Here is a 14,082-nt window from a genome sequence, read left to right as displayed (position 1 = left end):
TTTTGTACCTCACGGTGTATAATTACGCAAGCTCAAAAGCTAATAATTAACAGCTCACTTTGCTTTACTCTGGATTCTGCATTGACCTCAGAGAAGACACTGCCTAGACAAACAGGCAAGGCCAAACACTGACTCAAAAAAGATCCTTTATTTAACGCAGTGTTTTTAGTGCATGCTCTTGTTTGGCGAAAGAGGTTTTACGTTCAGAATATTAAAAGGGACCCCGAGGACAAAGCACGATCTCGGAAAATAAGATCACATCCCCAAAGAACTAAAAGCACAACCGAGACAAACTTGCAGACTCCTACGCCTGTCCCCGAGTCCCGAGCTTGCGCGCGCGGCTGCAGCGCGACAGGGGCGGGACCACGGCCGTAAAGCAGCCCCCGAGACCACGAGGCCTCCGAGCTGCTCAGGGCGACCTTGAAGGTTCTTGGGTGTGCGCGTTATGGCCGGTCCTTTGCACGGCGGTCGGGCCCGGGCCCTGGACCTACTCCGGGACCTGCCGCGTGTAAGCCTGGCCAACTTAAAGCCGAATCCCGGCTCCAAGAAACCGGTAAATGGGTAGTGGCGGTGCGGGGAAGCGCTGGGAACCGGGGCGATGAAAGCGGCCCTTCTCTCCCTGTCATTAGGAGAACTGCCCTTTCTGGGAGGGTGTTGGGATGAACGTAGGGTTGCCTCGTGCCTGTTCTCCCTTACTGCCCAGAGGGAAATCTTTCCACGTGCACCCAGTTCTTTTTTTTTTCCCCCCCGAAACGGAGTCTTGCGTTGTCGCCCAGAAACAATTCTGCCTCAGCCTCCCGTGTAGCTGGGATTACAGGCGCCCGCCACCACGCCCGGCTAATTTTTGTATTTTTAGTTAGAGAGGTGGTTTCACCGCGTTGGCCAGGCTGGTTTTGAACTCCCGACCTCGTGATCCGCCCGCCTTGGCCTCCCGAAGTGCTGGGATTGCAGGCGTGAGCCACTGCGCCCGGCCGCACCCAGTTCTTAATAAGGTTATGTTTAAAAGCGTAAAGATACTAGGCGGAGAAGCCGACTCGCAGAAACTACAGTCATTGTGTCATTCAAAATTGGGTTTAAAATGAAGTGCTTTCCCCGTGGATCTTTATGTTCATTGGAAAGATCTGAATCGCAGCTGTCCCTTCTGCAGTTCACTAAATACAGCTAGAAAAGCTGTTAGTTGACAGTGTACTGTCATTTTAACAGTCAATTCGTTGCTTTCGTGAAATGACAGGAAGTAAATTAAGGAAAAGATTTTCTTCAACAAATTAGTTTTTAAATAAAATTACAGGTTTATGAATAAAATTTGCATATTTACAATTAATTTCAAAATAAAAAGTTCTTCACTATCTAAAATGTTGTGGATATTTAATTCTAGGATTTTTTTCAGTTTCAGCCTATTACAAAAACCTTATCCCCATCCCAACCTTTACTTTTTGCTTTTGAAACACGCTTGGACTTTGGTTACAAGAATTAGCTATGTCTTTAGAGGCAAAGATGCTAACAGAGCGTGTGGACCTTTGAACAACTAGGACATGCTTGTCACACAATAGTGTTAGCTAGCACTGGTCGGTTGGATGAATGAATAGCATAACAAAAAGAGCTGAAATGCAGTTTTTAGAAATGCATCTGAAATTCATAAAATTCTCTTTCCTTGTAGGAGAGACGACCAAGAGGTCGGAGAAGAGGTAGAAAATGTGGCAGAGGCCATAAAGGAGAAAGGCAAAGAGGAACCCGGCCCCGCTTGGGCTTTGAGGGAGGCCAGACTCCATTTTACATCCGAATCCCAAAATACGGGTTTAACGAAGGACATAGGTAAGGTTGCTTTGCTTTTTAAAAGTACAGGTCCCCAATTTCCATTAAAAAGCACCTAAAAAATAGTTTGGTAGAAATTTTGGTAGAAATTTTAAATTCACTTTGAAGCAAACTTTTGCTACTGTTCTCCTGAACCATTTTTTGGTAATGAAATTTTGCCTGGATTATTAAAAGGAAAAAAAGCCCAGACATTGCACTCAGACCTGCAAAATGGAGATTCTAATGCCTGCTCTAATGGTTATTAAGAGAATTAGCAATAATAGACAGTATATATAAAAATCTGGCCCACTGTAGTCACCTAATAAATGATAACTACATTATTACTTTGAGCTCCATAGTAAGTTAAATTTTCCACAGATTTATTTGTGTAAATAAGTGAAGTAAATGCTTAGAGAGGAAAATAGTTTTTAGTGGAACACAGGAGGTACAGGTTTCATTACCCAAAACCAAGCAATATTGCATGTTTGTGTTATGCTCAAGAGGGTTTTATTTAGTTAAATAATTAAAATTGGTAGAGGAAAATACAAGACAAACCTTTGAGTTGATTTGGAGAAGTTACAGGAAGATGAAAGTTTTCCAACTCTTACGTTCTTGTTTTACAGTTTCAGACGCCAGTATAAGCCTTTGAGTCTCAATAGGCTGCAGTATCTGATTGATTTGGGTCGTGTTGATCCTACTCAACCAATTGACTTAACCCAGCTTGTCAATGGGAGAGGTGTGAGCATCCAGCCACTTAAAAGGGATTATGGTGTCCAACTGGTCGAGGAGGTAAGTCTTTTCGTGTTATATAGGAGGATTTTTTTTTTTTTTTTTTTTTTTAAGACGGAGTCTTGCTCTGTTGCTGGATCTGGAGTGCAGTGGTGCAGTGTCGGCTCCTGCAACCTCCACCTCACGGGCTCAAGTGATTCTCCTGCCTCAGCCTCCTGAGTAGCTGGGATTACAGGCACCCACCACCACGCCCAGCTAATTTTATTTATTTTTAGTAGAGACAGGGTCTCAATATGTTGGCCAGGCTGATCTTGAACTGCTGACCTCAACTGATCTGCTCACCTCGGCCTCCCAAAATGCTGGAATTACAGGCGTGAGCCACCACACCTGGCCTGTAGAGGGATATTTTTGATTTTCAGATAATCAATACTCTACCCCCTTTATTTTTATCCCATTTGTGTTTATAACCCTTATGTAGTGGTGATCGTTGTGGTTTTGGAAAGCTGTCATGCTATCATGGCAGGGCTCTGTCCCTTGGTCCTGGAATGCTCCTCTGCGTATCTGTAAAGCTTGCCTCTCCCCCCCCTTTTTTTTTTTTTGAGATGGAGTCTGGCTCTGTTGCCTAGGGTGGAGTGCAGTGGTACAATCTCAGCTCTCTGCAACCTCTGCCTCCCGGGTTCAAGAGATTCTCCTGCCTCAGCCTCCTGAGTAGCTGGGACTACAGGCACGTGCCACCACACCTGGCTAATTTTTTATGTTTTTAGTAGAGATGGAGTTTTGCTATATTGGCCAGGCCTTCTTGAACTCCTGACCTCGTGATCCACCCACTTCTGCCTCCCATACTTCTGGGATTACAGGCGTGAGCCACCGTGCTTGGTGCCCCCTTACTTCTTTTCGTTCTCTGCTCGAATGTCAACATATCAGGAAGATCTTTTGTTTTTTTAAATAGAGACGGAATCTCACTCTGTCTCCCAGGCTGGAGTACAATGGCACAATCTCAGCTCACTGTCAACCTCTGCTGCTCAGGTTCAAGCTATTCTCGTGCCTCAGCTTCCTGAGTAGGTGTGACTACAGGCACGTGCCACCACGTCTGGCTAATTTATTTTTGGTAGAGATGGGGTTTTGCTATGTTGGCCAGGCTGTTCTCGAACTCCTGACCTCAGGTGATCTGCCTCAGGTGATCCCCCTCAGCTTCCCAAAGTGCTGGGATTACAGGTGTGAGCCACCCCGCCCAGCCAGGAAGGTCTTTTTTGAGAGGCTTTTTAAAAGAGCATTTGCACTGCTTCAGGAATCACACTGTTTCCTTTACTCTGCCCCAAAGTGTTTTTCTTTGAATAAATATGAACACTTGACATTTATTACCAAGTTATGCATTTGTTTTCATTGTCTTCCTCACTAGAATATAAGCTCCCTTGAGGGCAGGTGCTTTGATTCATTGCTTTACTTTCTTCTTTCTTTTTTTGGTATCTCACTCTGTGGCCCAGGCTGGAGTGCAGTGATGTCATTTCAGCTCACTGCAACCTCTGTCTCCTGAGTTCAAGCAATTCTCCTGCCTTAGCTTCCCAAGTAGCTGGGATTACAGGCACCTGCCACCAGGCCCAGCTAATTTTCTGCCTCTTTTTTTTTTTTTTTTTTTTCCTGGAGACGTAGTCTCACTCTGTCACCCAGGCTGGAGTGCAATGGCATGATCTTGATTCACTGCGATCTCCACCTCCCAGGTTCAAGCGATTCTCTTGTCTCAGCCTTCCAAGTAGCTGGAATTACAGGCATGCGCCACCAAGCCAGGCTAATTTTGTATTTTTAGCAGAGACGGGGGTTCACTGTGTTGGTCAGGCTGGTCTTGAACTCCTAACCTCAGGTGATCCGCCTGCCTCGGCCTCCAAAAGTGCTGGATTACAGACGTGAGCCACCGTCGGCCAAATTTTTTGGACATTGTTAATCAACTACTGTTTGCCAATAATACAGTTGTATAGGTAAGTTAGTGTCCACTAGAGGGAAGCATATGTTTATGAAAAAACCTTTCAGATTCCTTTGAAAAAGTGAACTGTATGGATAAAAACTTTCCAAATAAAGTAATTTGAAAAGAGAATACCAAATACAAGATTAAGCCTCAGTATTCTACCCTGGGTGTGTATAAGGAAATACACATGTAACTTAACATATGGAAATCCATGACCTCATCAGCCCTTAAACTGCACATCCCAACATCCTTAGGTGTTGTCTATTAGATTAGCAAAAATAACCGTGAAAACTACCCCAGGGCACTGGTTGAGTAAGTGCAATTACACATCATTTATAGCTCTGTTAACTGACTGACTTCTGTGATTTCAGATTTGCAGTAAATAGTGAATAATAAGACAGTTTTGATCCTTTAGCACAAAATTATCAATTTGGAAATATATGTTCTCGAGGAAAAGCAAAATGAAAGAGACCTAATATAAAGACAGTCCTAAAAATGCCACTTATACTACTGAAAATACTGGACCTGACACCAGTGCCCCAAAATAGGGAGATGGTTAAGCAAGCTATGGATTGCTTAAAAATCACAAATGATACAGCAAGACCCTGTTTTATTGAATCAAAGGTACTGTTGATTTAAACATACACCAGTATTAGATATAAAAAAAGTGTGAAAATGCATCTTAGAATTTATGGAATATATTTGAAATACATGAAAAATTAGTCATTAATAGAAGGAGCTAAACTGGGAGCCAGTTTGTTTCAGCTTCATGAAAACTTTCTATTGCTGTAGAGTGGTAATGCTACCATCTTTTTGTTTTTATCAGAATCTGCTTTGAAATTAGAGAAAAATATAGCACATGCTAACTGTGACCAAAAATTTAACTTTTCGGAGTTCAGAACTACGTTTTTTTTTTTCCTTCTTTTTTATTTTTATTTTTTGAGATGGAGTCTTGCTCTGTTGCCCACGCTGCAGTGCAATGGCGCGATCTGGACTCACTGCAACCTTCACCTCCACCTTGGGTTTAAGCCATTCTCCTGCCTCAGCCTCCCAAGTAGCTGGGATTACTGGCACGTGCCACCATGCCCGGCTAATTTTTATATTTTTTAGTAGAGATGAGGTTTTACCATGTTGGCCAGGCTGGTTTCAAACTCCTGACATCAAGTAATCTGCCCTCCTTGGCCTCCCAAAGTACTATGATTATAGGCATGAGTCACTGCACCCGGCCTAGAACTACATTCTAGTGTTGACTATTCTAGGAAAAATTGGAGAGGTGTTTTTTTTGTTTTGTTTTGTTTTGTTTTCCCCCAGCTTAGAGGCTATAATAAAGTCAATATTGAATGCAAAGTGAAATTTCTGTTGTCTTCTCTTTTTTGCCCTAGTGAGGCCAACTTCTCCAAAGCTCAGATTTTGTCGATTTTGTCAGATATTCTGTTCTTCCATCTGCTCCAGCCTGCATGTTCCCCTGTTTAACCTCCTGCTGGCCTCTGACTTACTTAGGGATAAGGAAGATTAGTTTTTATCTATGACAGCATAATGTTGTGGTTAAAAATACAGATGCTGTGACTAGACTCCCTGGATTAGAATCCTTGCATTGTGACCTTGGACATATTACGTAACTTCTCTGTGCCTTGGTATTTCCATCTATGAAGTTGAGACAGCAATAATCCTATCATAAGGTTGTTATGAGGATTAAGCAGCCTGCTATTAATGAAGTACCAGGAATGAATGCTTAGTAGGTGTACATAAAATGGAAATATAGTCAGTCTTACCTACATGGATTGAAAATTGGTAAAACAAGGTAGCCTAAATAAAATGTTAAAGAAAAAAGTGATAGGACCTCAAAGCAGAGATATTTAAAATAGGAATTATAGTCATCCCTTAGGATTGGTTCCAGGACCACCTCCTCTTACAATCCAGATAATCAAGTCTCTAAGATGGCCTAGTATTTGCATATAACCTGCCACATCCTCCCATATACTTTAAATCGTCTCTAGATTACCTATAATACCTAATATTAGGTTGGTGCACAAGTAATTGTGTCTTTTGCCATTGAAAGTAATGTAAATACTATATAAATAGTTATACTATATTTAAAAAAGAATTCTTTTCTTATTGTTGTATTATTATTACTATTTTTTTTTTTGAGATGGAGTCTTGCTCTGTCACCCAGACTGGAGTGCAGTGGTGCGATCTCAGCTCATTGCAGCCTCTACCTCCCGGGTTCAAGTGATTCTCTTCCTAGGTTCGAGTGATTCTCCTGCCTCAGCCTCGAAGTAGCTGGGATTACTGGTGCCCGCCATCATGCCCAGCTACTTTTTGTATTTTAATAGAGACGGGGTTTCACCATGTTGCCCAGGCTGGTCTCGAACTCCTGACCTCAGGTGATCTTCCTGCCTTGGCCTCCCAAAGTGCTGGGATTACAGGCATGAGCCACTGCACCTGGCCTTATTTTATTTTTAATTTTATTTGAGACAGAGTTTCACTCTTATAGCCCAGGCTGGAGTGCAATGGTGTGATCTCGGCTCACTGCAACCTCCCCCTGGCTGGGTTCAGGTGATTCTCCTGCCTCAGCCTCCTGAGTAGCTGGGACTACAGGTGCGCGGCACCATAGCCAGCTAATTTTTTGTATTTTTAGTAGAGATGGGGTTTCTCCATGTTGGGCAGGCTGGTCTCGAACTCCTGACCTCAGGTGATCCACCCACCTTGGCCACCCAAAGTGCTGGGATTACAGGTGTGAACTACTGCACCCAGCCTTATTTTTTATTATTACTTTTTTTCCAAAAATTATCCATCCAAGTTGGTTGACTCACAGATGTGGAACCCACAGATATGGAGGGCTAACTGTACTGTTACATTATAGGCACTTTGGAGGGAAAACTACTGTTTAAAAAGGAAGCTTGACATAATTAATTTACTTTTTTAGCCAAGCTGTTTACCAACAGACTGTTTTGACGTATTTCAGGGTGCTGACACCTTTAAGGCAAAAGTTAATATTGAAGTACAGTTGGCTTCAGAACTGGCTATTGCTGCCATTGAAAAAAATGGTGGTGTTGTTACTACAGCCTTCTATGATCCAAGAAGTCTGGGTAAGCTTGTTCCATGGTCATTTTCTTCTTTCTCTCTTTGTCTTATGTTGGCTACTACTTTTAAATTACTTAGTGAATGGCAAATGTTGGTAGTAGTTTGGATGTAGTATTTGATCTACATCTACCATATGGATTATTATGATTTAAAGAACACAGCATGTTGCTGACACAAATACCAAGGGCAAAAAAGGCTCTCAGCCCCTCCCCTGAACTGTAGAACTGCATCTGCCTGCCTGGCAAATTCTCTTGAATGTCTAGCAGGTACCTCAAATGTAGTATGTCTGAAATGTCTCTTTTTTTCTCTCTTTTTTTAAGACAGAGTCTTGCTCTGTCGCCCAGGCTGCAGTGCAGTGGCGCGATCTCTGCTCACTGCAATCTCCGCCTCCCAGGTTCAAGCGATTCTCCTGTCTCAGCCACCGGAGTAGTTGGGGTTACAGGTGCCCGCCACCACACCCAGCTAATTTTTATATTTTGGGTAGAGACAAGTTTCACCATGTTGTCAAAGCTGGTCTCAAACTCTTGACCTCAAGTGATCTGCCCTTCTCAGCCTCCCAAAGTGCTGGGATTACAGGTGTGAGCCACCACACCCAGCCCCTCTTTTCTCTTTTACCTCAGCCTGGCTCATCTTGTAGTCTTCCCTATGTAAGTAAATGACAAGTCCATCCAAAATTTGGAGTCCTGAACTTTTTCTTTTATGCCCTAATAAATCTTTTGAGTTGTTTCTTCAAACTATCCACATTTGACCACCTCTCCAGCTACTGCCAGTCTGTCCTAACCACTGTCCTCTTGCCTGGATGACTGTGGGCCTTCAGGTGGCCTCTCTGTTGTTGCTTCCATCTGCAGTGGAGTGACGTGGCACGAGATTCCTTTTAAAGCATGGACTATCACTCCTTTGCACAAAACCTCCAGTGGTGTCCACTCTGCTCCTACAAGGCTGGCTGTGATCTGCACCAGCTCTTGTCCCTCCTGGTGTTCCCCTGCTCCCTCCGTTCCCTTACTGGCCGCCTGCTTTGTATTTCCTCCACACTCTGAGCCCTGTGTACTATGTACTTTCAGCCTCGGTCTTTGCTGTTCCCCCTGCCTGGAGCTTCCCCCACCTGGAATATTCGTGGCTTTGGGCCCCATTGTTCCAGGTCTCTGCTTATTAGGAGATCTTTCTCAACTGTACTAAAAAGAGCATATGTACACACATGCACATGCATGGTGTGCACATGCACACACACACATGCACATGCATGGTGTGCACATGCACACACACACATGCACAGGCACATCCTGTCCTCTTGCCCTGCATTGTGTTTGACCCTGGCGGCTATCACCAGCTGACAAAGTATAAGTTCATTTCTCTCTCTCCCCGTTCATTCTTTCTTTCCCATCTCTCAAGATGATGGAGACCTTTTGCTACCTGCTGTATCTCCTGCACGTAGAGTGATGCCTGGTATCTAGAAGAGGCTTACTTAAATTTTGTTGAATAAATTAATTGGATTTTTCAAGTTGCAGAGATGACAACCAAATGTAACTTGTTGACTTTACAATTGACTTTGTAAATGCTTTACAAAGGATTCTTTGGTGCTTTTATATTCAAATGGGAGTTAAACATTTCCTGGCCAAATTGCATGATTAGAAGAAAATTCCTTGAAAATTAATATATAAAAAGGAAAAAGGGAAGGATTTGTGTTGTCTGTATGTAGAGTTTGAAACAAATAACTACCATTTCCTTTTTCCCATAATTGAAAGCTTCTTAAAAATATTCATCAAAGACTGGGCGCAGTGGCTCATGCCTGTAATCCCAGCACTTTGGGAGGCCGAGGTGGGTGGATCACATGAAGTCAGGAGTTGTAGACCAGCCTGGCCAACATGGTGAAACCCCATCTCTACTAAACATACAAAAATTAGTGGGGTGTGGTGGCGGGCGCATGGAATCCCAGCCACTCGGGAAGCTAAGGCAGGAGAATCCCTTGAACCTGGGAGCAGAGGTTGTAGTGGGCTGAGATTGCGCCACTACACTCCAGGCTGGGTGACAGAGTGAGACTGTCTCAAAAAAAAAAAAAAAAAAAAAATTCGCCAACGTGGTGATTCCATTTTCCCTCTTGTTTATTATAGATGAGCATCTTTTCTTATTTTGGTCCGTCACTCAGTTTTTAGGGTGAGCTGCCTCAGATATGAAAACCAGTATTTTTCTTTAAAAGAGTCACAGACATTTTGGAAGGACTTTGCGTTAGTGTGTTTTTCAGTCATTGTTACCACAGAATGTGGTGGTGGCGTTCGTTCTCTAGCCAGATGCCCTCCGCCACCCTGAGCTGGCATCTTCTGAGGCACCCTCAGCCTTGATGCTCTTGTGCGTGGCTCTCTCCAGCAGCTCTGCGGGTTGTCCCAGGAGCTTTTTGTTAAAAAAGTAATAAAACAAATCCAATCACAGGTTTATCACTTAGTAATTTTGGCTCTGAATAATTTACTTCGTTGTACTTTAGTTTTCCAAGTTATAGAAAATTTTTAATTTTTTTTGCACCATGGTCTCACTCTGTCACCCAGGCTGGAATGTAGTGGTGTGATCAAGACTGACTGCAACCTCCAACTCCTGGGCTCAAGTGATCCTCCCACCTCAGCCTCATGAGTAGCTGGGACTACAGGTGTGTGCCACCATGCCTGGCTAATTTGATTTTTATAAAGATGGGGGTCTCACTGTGTTGCCCATGCTGGTCTCAAACTCCTGGTTTCAAGTGATCCTTCTGCCTCAGCCTCCCAAAGTGGTGGGATTATGGGTGTCAATCACCATGCCAGGCCAGAAATTTTTTTTTTCTCTTTTCGTTTGAGATGGTCTTGCTCTCTCAGGCTAGAGTGCAGTTCCACTCACTGCAACCTCAAACTCCTGGGCTCAAATCCTCCCACCTAGGCTCCCTGAGTAACTGGGACTACAGGTGCATGTCACCACGCTAATTTTTTTTTGTTTTATGTTTTGTAGAGATGAGGTCTCACTATGTTGCTCAGGCTGATCTTGAACTTGTGGGCTCAAGCAATTCTCCTACCTCCCAAGGTGCTGGCATTAAAAGCATGAGCCATTGTGCCTGGCCTACAAACTTCTTTCTTAAATATATTTTGAAGATACTTTCTTGATGATTCAAGGACATGCAGTATTTACTTACCCTCTGTTGTAGGTGAAATAGGTAGGATGGTTTATCCAGAGCATGACCTGGCTTTAGGTGGCTCTGCTTTCTAATTCTTGGTCTTGACCCTTAGCAAATAGCTTCCAGTTCTCATTTCTGTGAGTGGCCTGCCTGGAGTACCTCTTAATCGCCATTTCTCATTTGCCCTGTTTGGAGATACTGCTAGGTAATGCAGTATATTAGAGCTGTATAAAACAGCTGTCATATTCTTGCATTCAGCAAACAGCCAGTGGCTACTGTTTGCTAGATACTGTTCCAGCTGATGGAGAGACAGTAGTGCAAGAATTGAAAGTCCCTTCCTGGCTGGGCGCAGTGGCCTCACGCCTGTAATCCCAGCACTTTGGGAGGCCAAGTCAGGTGAATCACCTGAGTTCAGGAGTTCGAGATCAGCCTGGCCAACATGGCAAAACCCCATCTCTACTAAAAATACAAAAATTAGCTGAGCATGGTGGTGCATGCCTCTAATCCCAGCTACTTGGGAGGTTGAGGCAGGAGAATCACTTGAGTCTGGGAGGTGGAGGGTGCAGTGAGCCGAGATCATGCCACAATACTCTAGCCTGGGTGACAGAGCAAGACTTTGTCTCAAAAAAAAAAAAAAAAAAAAGTCCCTCCCTTCACAGAGCTTATGCCTTGGTGGGTGATAGTTAACATCTGTCTCATTGTATACCAAACACTATACATGTGTGAATGGATTCCATAGATTGAATCAGGTAAACTTTGTACGTGCTCTGTGACATATGTACTATTATTTTAAGGTTCTCAGTAATTTCCTTAGTACTGTTTTGATTTCTGTAACCGGCTTTGGTTAAGGGTGCATTGCTAACACATGATGAGTAGAGTGTCAGTTGTATTCGTACAGTTATCTATTTGTGTAATTGTTTTCTAAGCTATCTAAAGGCCCTCTGGCATCTGTGATATCTTGTGCGTAGGCCTTTTTTTCACTCTCACTTTCAGAACACATGTCTCGGGTACTTTAAAATGTTGAAAAACAGAACTGGGGCTATGCAGCATTCCTTGGTTCGTTTCACATAAAATTTCTTCGCATGCTCTTTGGTTAAGATAACTCATTTTAGTAAAATTGGTTTTCCAGAAATCTTAATACTTCTTCTTAATTTCTAAACAAGATCCATATAAGCATTTTTGGAGTCTTCATGGTTCTTTGACTTGCCATTTGGACACCTCAGTTTTCTGTTTTAGGACTTCCTACTAGTGGTATGGGCAGCAGGACTCCATCTTGCTCTAACACACTGTAGACAGTATGCCATAAAAATGTTTTGTGTTTTAACATGGGGCTTAAGTACAATGTTACCAACGTTTAGAAATTCATTAATCATTGGTAACCCCGGGGAGTAACTTTGCCTCTCAAGATGCAAACTATTGAAAGTGAAGCATTTCCATTTGCTTACGTAAGACAAGCATATATAATAAAAAGTTCTTGGAATTAAGTTCTCATCTCACTAATATTTAAAAATTAATAATTGGCCGGGTATGGTTGCTCATGCCTATAATCCCAGCACTTTGGGAGGCCCAGGTGAGTGGATCACCTGAGGTCAAGAGTCCTAGACCAGCCTGACAACATGGTGAAACCTGTCTTTAGTAAAAATACGAAATGATCCGGGCATGGTGGCACATGCCTGTAATCCCAGCTACTCGGGAGACTGAGGCAGGGGAATTGCTTGAACCCGTGAGGCAGAGGTTGCAGTGAGCCGAGATGGTGCCATTGCACTCCAGCCTGGGCAACAAGAGTGAAACTCCATCTCAAAAATAAATAAATAAAAATTAATAATCAAGAGCAACTCTGTAACATCTCTTTGTTACAGAGTTACATCTCTATGTTGGAACTACATCTCTAGGTATGTCTATGAGCTAATATTTGCATCTCACTTTTTAAATTTAAATTTTCTTTTAGACATTGTATGCAAACCTGTTCCATTCTTTCTTCGTGGACAACCCATTCCAAAAAGAATGCTTCCACCAGAAGAACTGGTGCCATATTACACTGATGCAAAGAATCGTGGGTACCTGGCGGATCCTGCCAAATTTCCTGAAGCACGACTTGAACTTGCCAGGAAGTATGGTTATATCTTACCTGATATCACTAAAGATGAGCTCTTCAAAATGCTCTGTACTAGGAAGGATCCAAGACAGATTTTCTTTGGTCTTGCTCCAGGATGGGTGGTGAATATGACCGATAAGAAAATCCTAAAACCTACAGATGAAAATCTTCTTAAGTATTATAGCTCATGAATTCCTGCCCAAGAAAGCAGAGTTGTTAAAGAGTACTGGAATAGGGGCTGAAGGATCTATATTCCTCATTGCATTTCCTTATGTATAACTTTCCAGATGGTGGTGTTACTTTTCAGTGTACTCATATGTCTCATTTTCATCTAAAATTAAAATGGCAGGAAACAAGGACTGCATAGAGAAAGTGAGTCTGTGTGGGTTCTGTCTCAAAGATATAAACTCCCTGATTGTCTATGGAAGGAAAATGACAACTATTTTAGAATATTTCTAGTTTGTTTTTTCAATGATATTTTCATCCAGACCTTGTTACTGTTACAGACCAGAATGAATGCACAAGTGGAATGGGATTGACCTGTAGGCCTGCTCTGCCAAGATGAGAGCATATGGAATGAGTTGGTGACCCCTCTCTTAATCTGTAGCCTCAGGGAAACATGGCTACCCAGTGTCAAGATGGTAAACCCTCAACTCGAAGAGTAAGATCAGGACGTATGCTTAAGGTGTAAGGCTGAGGAGTAGCTGGTAGGCAGTATGTTTGCCAGCGACATTGAATGTGAGAGAAACAAAAATTACAAGTCAATTTGTTTTCTCAATTCTGTGGTAAAAGTGTTACAGGCAGGCCTTTGTTCTTAGAGCTCCCAAGATGGTGGCGGCCACTCCCAAGATGGTAGCAAGCCTTCTCCAACCTGGGGTTCTTGGCCTCACAGATTCCAAGGAATGGAACCTTAGGCCATGTGGTGAGTGTTACAGCTCTATTAGAAGCCATGGGTCATGGAAGAGAACTGTGGAACCCAGTGACTAATGTTCAGCTCGATTAGGATGAACCCTGGGCCCTTAGCCATGCAGGAACAATGGTGAGCCTCTAGCCCGATTGGGAGCAGCAGTGGGCACCTCGCTGGATCAGAAGCACAGTTGACACCCTGCCAGATCCAGAGGGGTGGAAGTCAATGGCGGGTCTGGGACGGCGGTGAACAGCAGTGGTGGAAGCGAGCAAAAGCTCAGCTCGAGCTGTAACAAACACAGACCAGAAGAGTGTGCAGTTGCAAGACTTAACAGAATGAAAACAGAGCTCCCATGTAATGGGAGGTGACCCAAAGGGAGTTGCCCA

General features: G+C 43.3%; 1 protein-coding gene across 1 annotated transcript; it reads left to right on the top strand.

Moving 5' to 3' along the window:
• The first annotated feature begins 334 nt into the window (after positions 1-334).
• MRPL15 (mitochondrial ribosomal protein L15) lies at positions 335-13,161 on the top strand. The gene is made up of 5 exons (XM_050801806.1): positions 335-553; positions 1,658-1,812; positions 2,415-2,580; positions 7,446-7,569; positions 12,643-13,161. The coding sequence occupies exons 1-5, from the start codon at positions 446-448 to the stop codon at positions 12,978-12,980; spliced, it is 891 nt and encodes a 296-aa protein (XP_050657763.1). The 5' UTR covers positions 335-445; the 3' UTR covers positions 12,981-13,161.
• Positions 13,162-14,082: the final 921 nt, after the last annotated feature.

This window comes from Macaca thibetana, chromosome 8, assembly GCF_024542745.1.
Source record: "Macaca thibetana thibetana isolate TM-01 chromosome 8, ASM2454274v1, whole genome shotgun sequence".
Lineage (NCBI taxonomy): Eukaryota > Metazoa > Chordata > Mammalia > Primates > Cercopithecidae > Macaca > Macaca thibetana.
Note: the sequence above shows the minus strand (reverse complement) of the source record. Positions and strands in the feature narration are given on the sequence as shown.

Excerpts from the sequence above, each read along its gene's own strand:
- MRPL15 (XM_050801806.1), top strand. The coding sequence starts at position 446 with ATGGCCGGTCCTTTGCACGGCGGTCGGGCCCGGGCCCTGGACCTACTC. Across the intron at positions 554-1,657 it reads ATCCCGGCTCCAAGAAACCG|GAGAGACGACCAAGAGGTCG; the intron begins GTAAATGGGTAG and ends CTTTCCTTGTAG. Across the intron at positions 2,581-7,445 it reads GTGTCCAACTGGTCGAGGAG|GGTGCTGACACCTTTAAGGC; the intron begins GTAAGTCTTTTC and ends GACGTATTTCAG.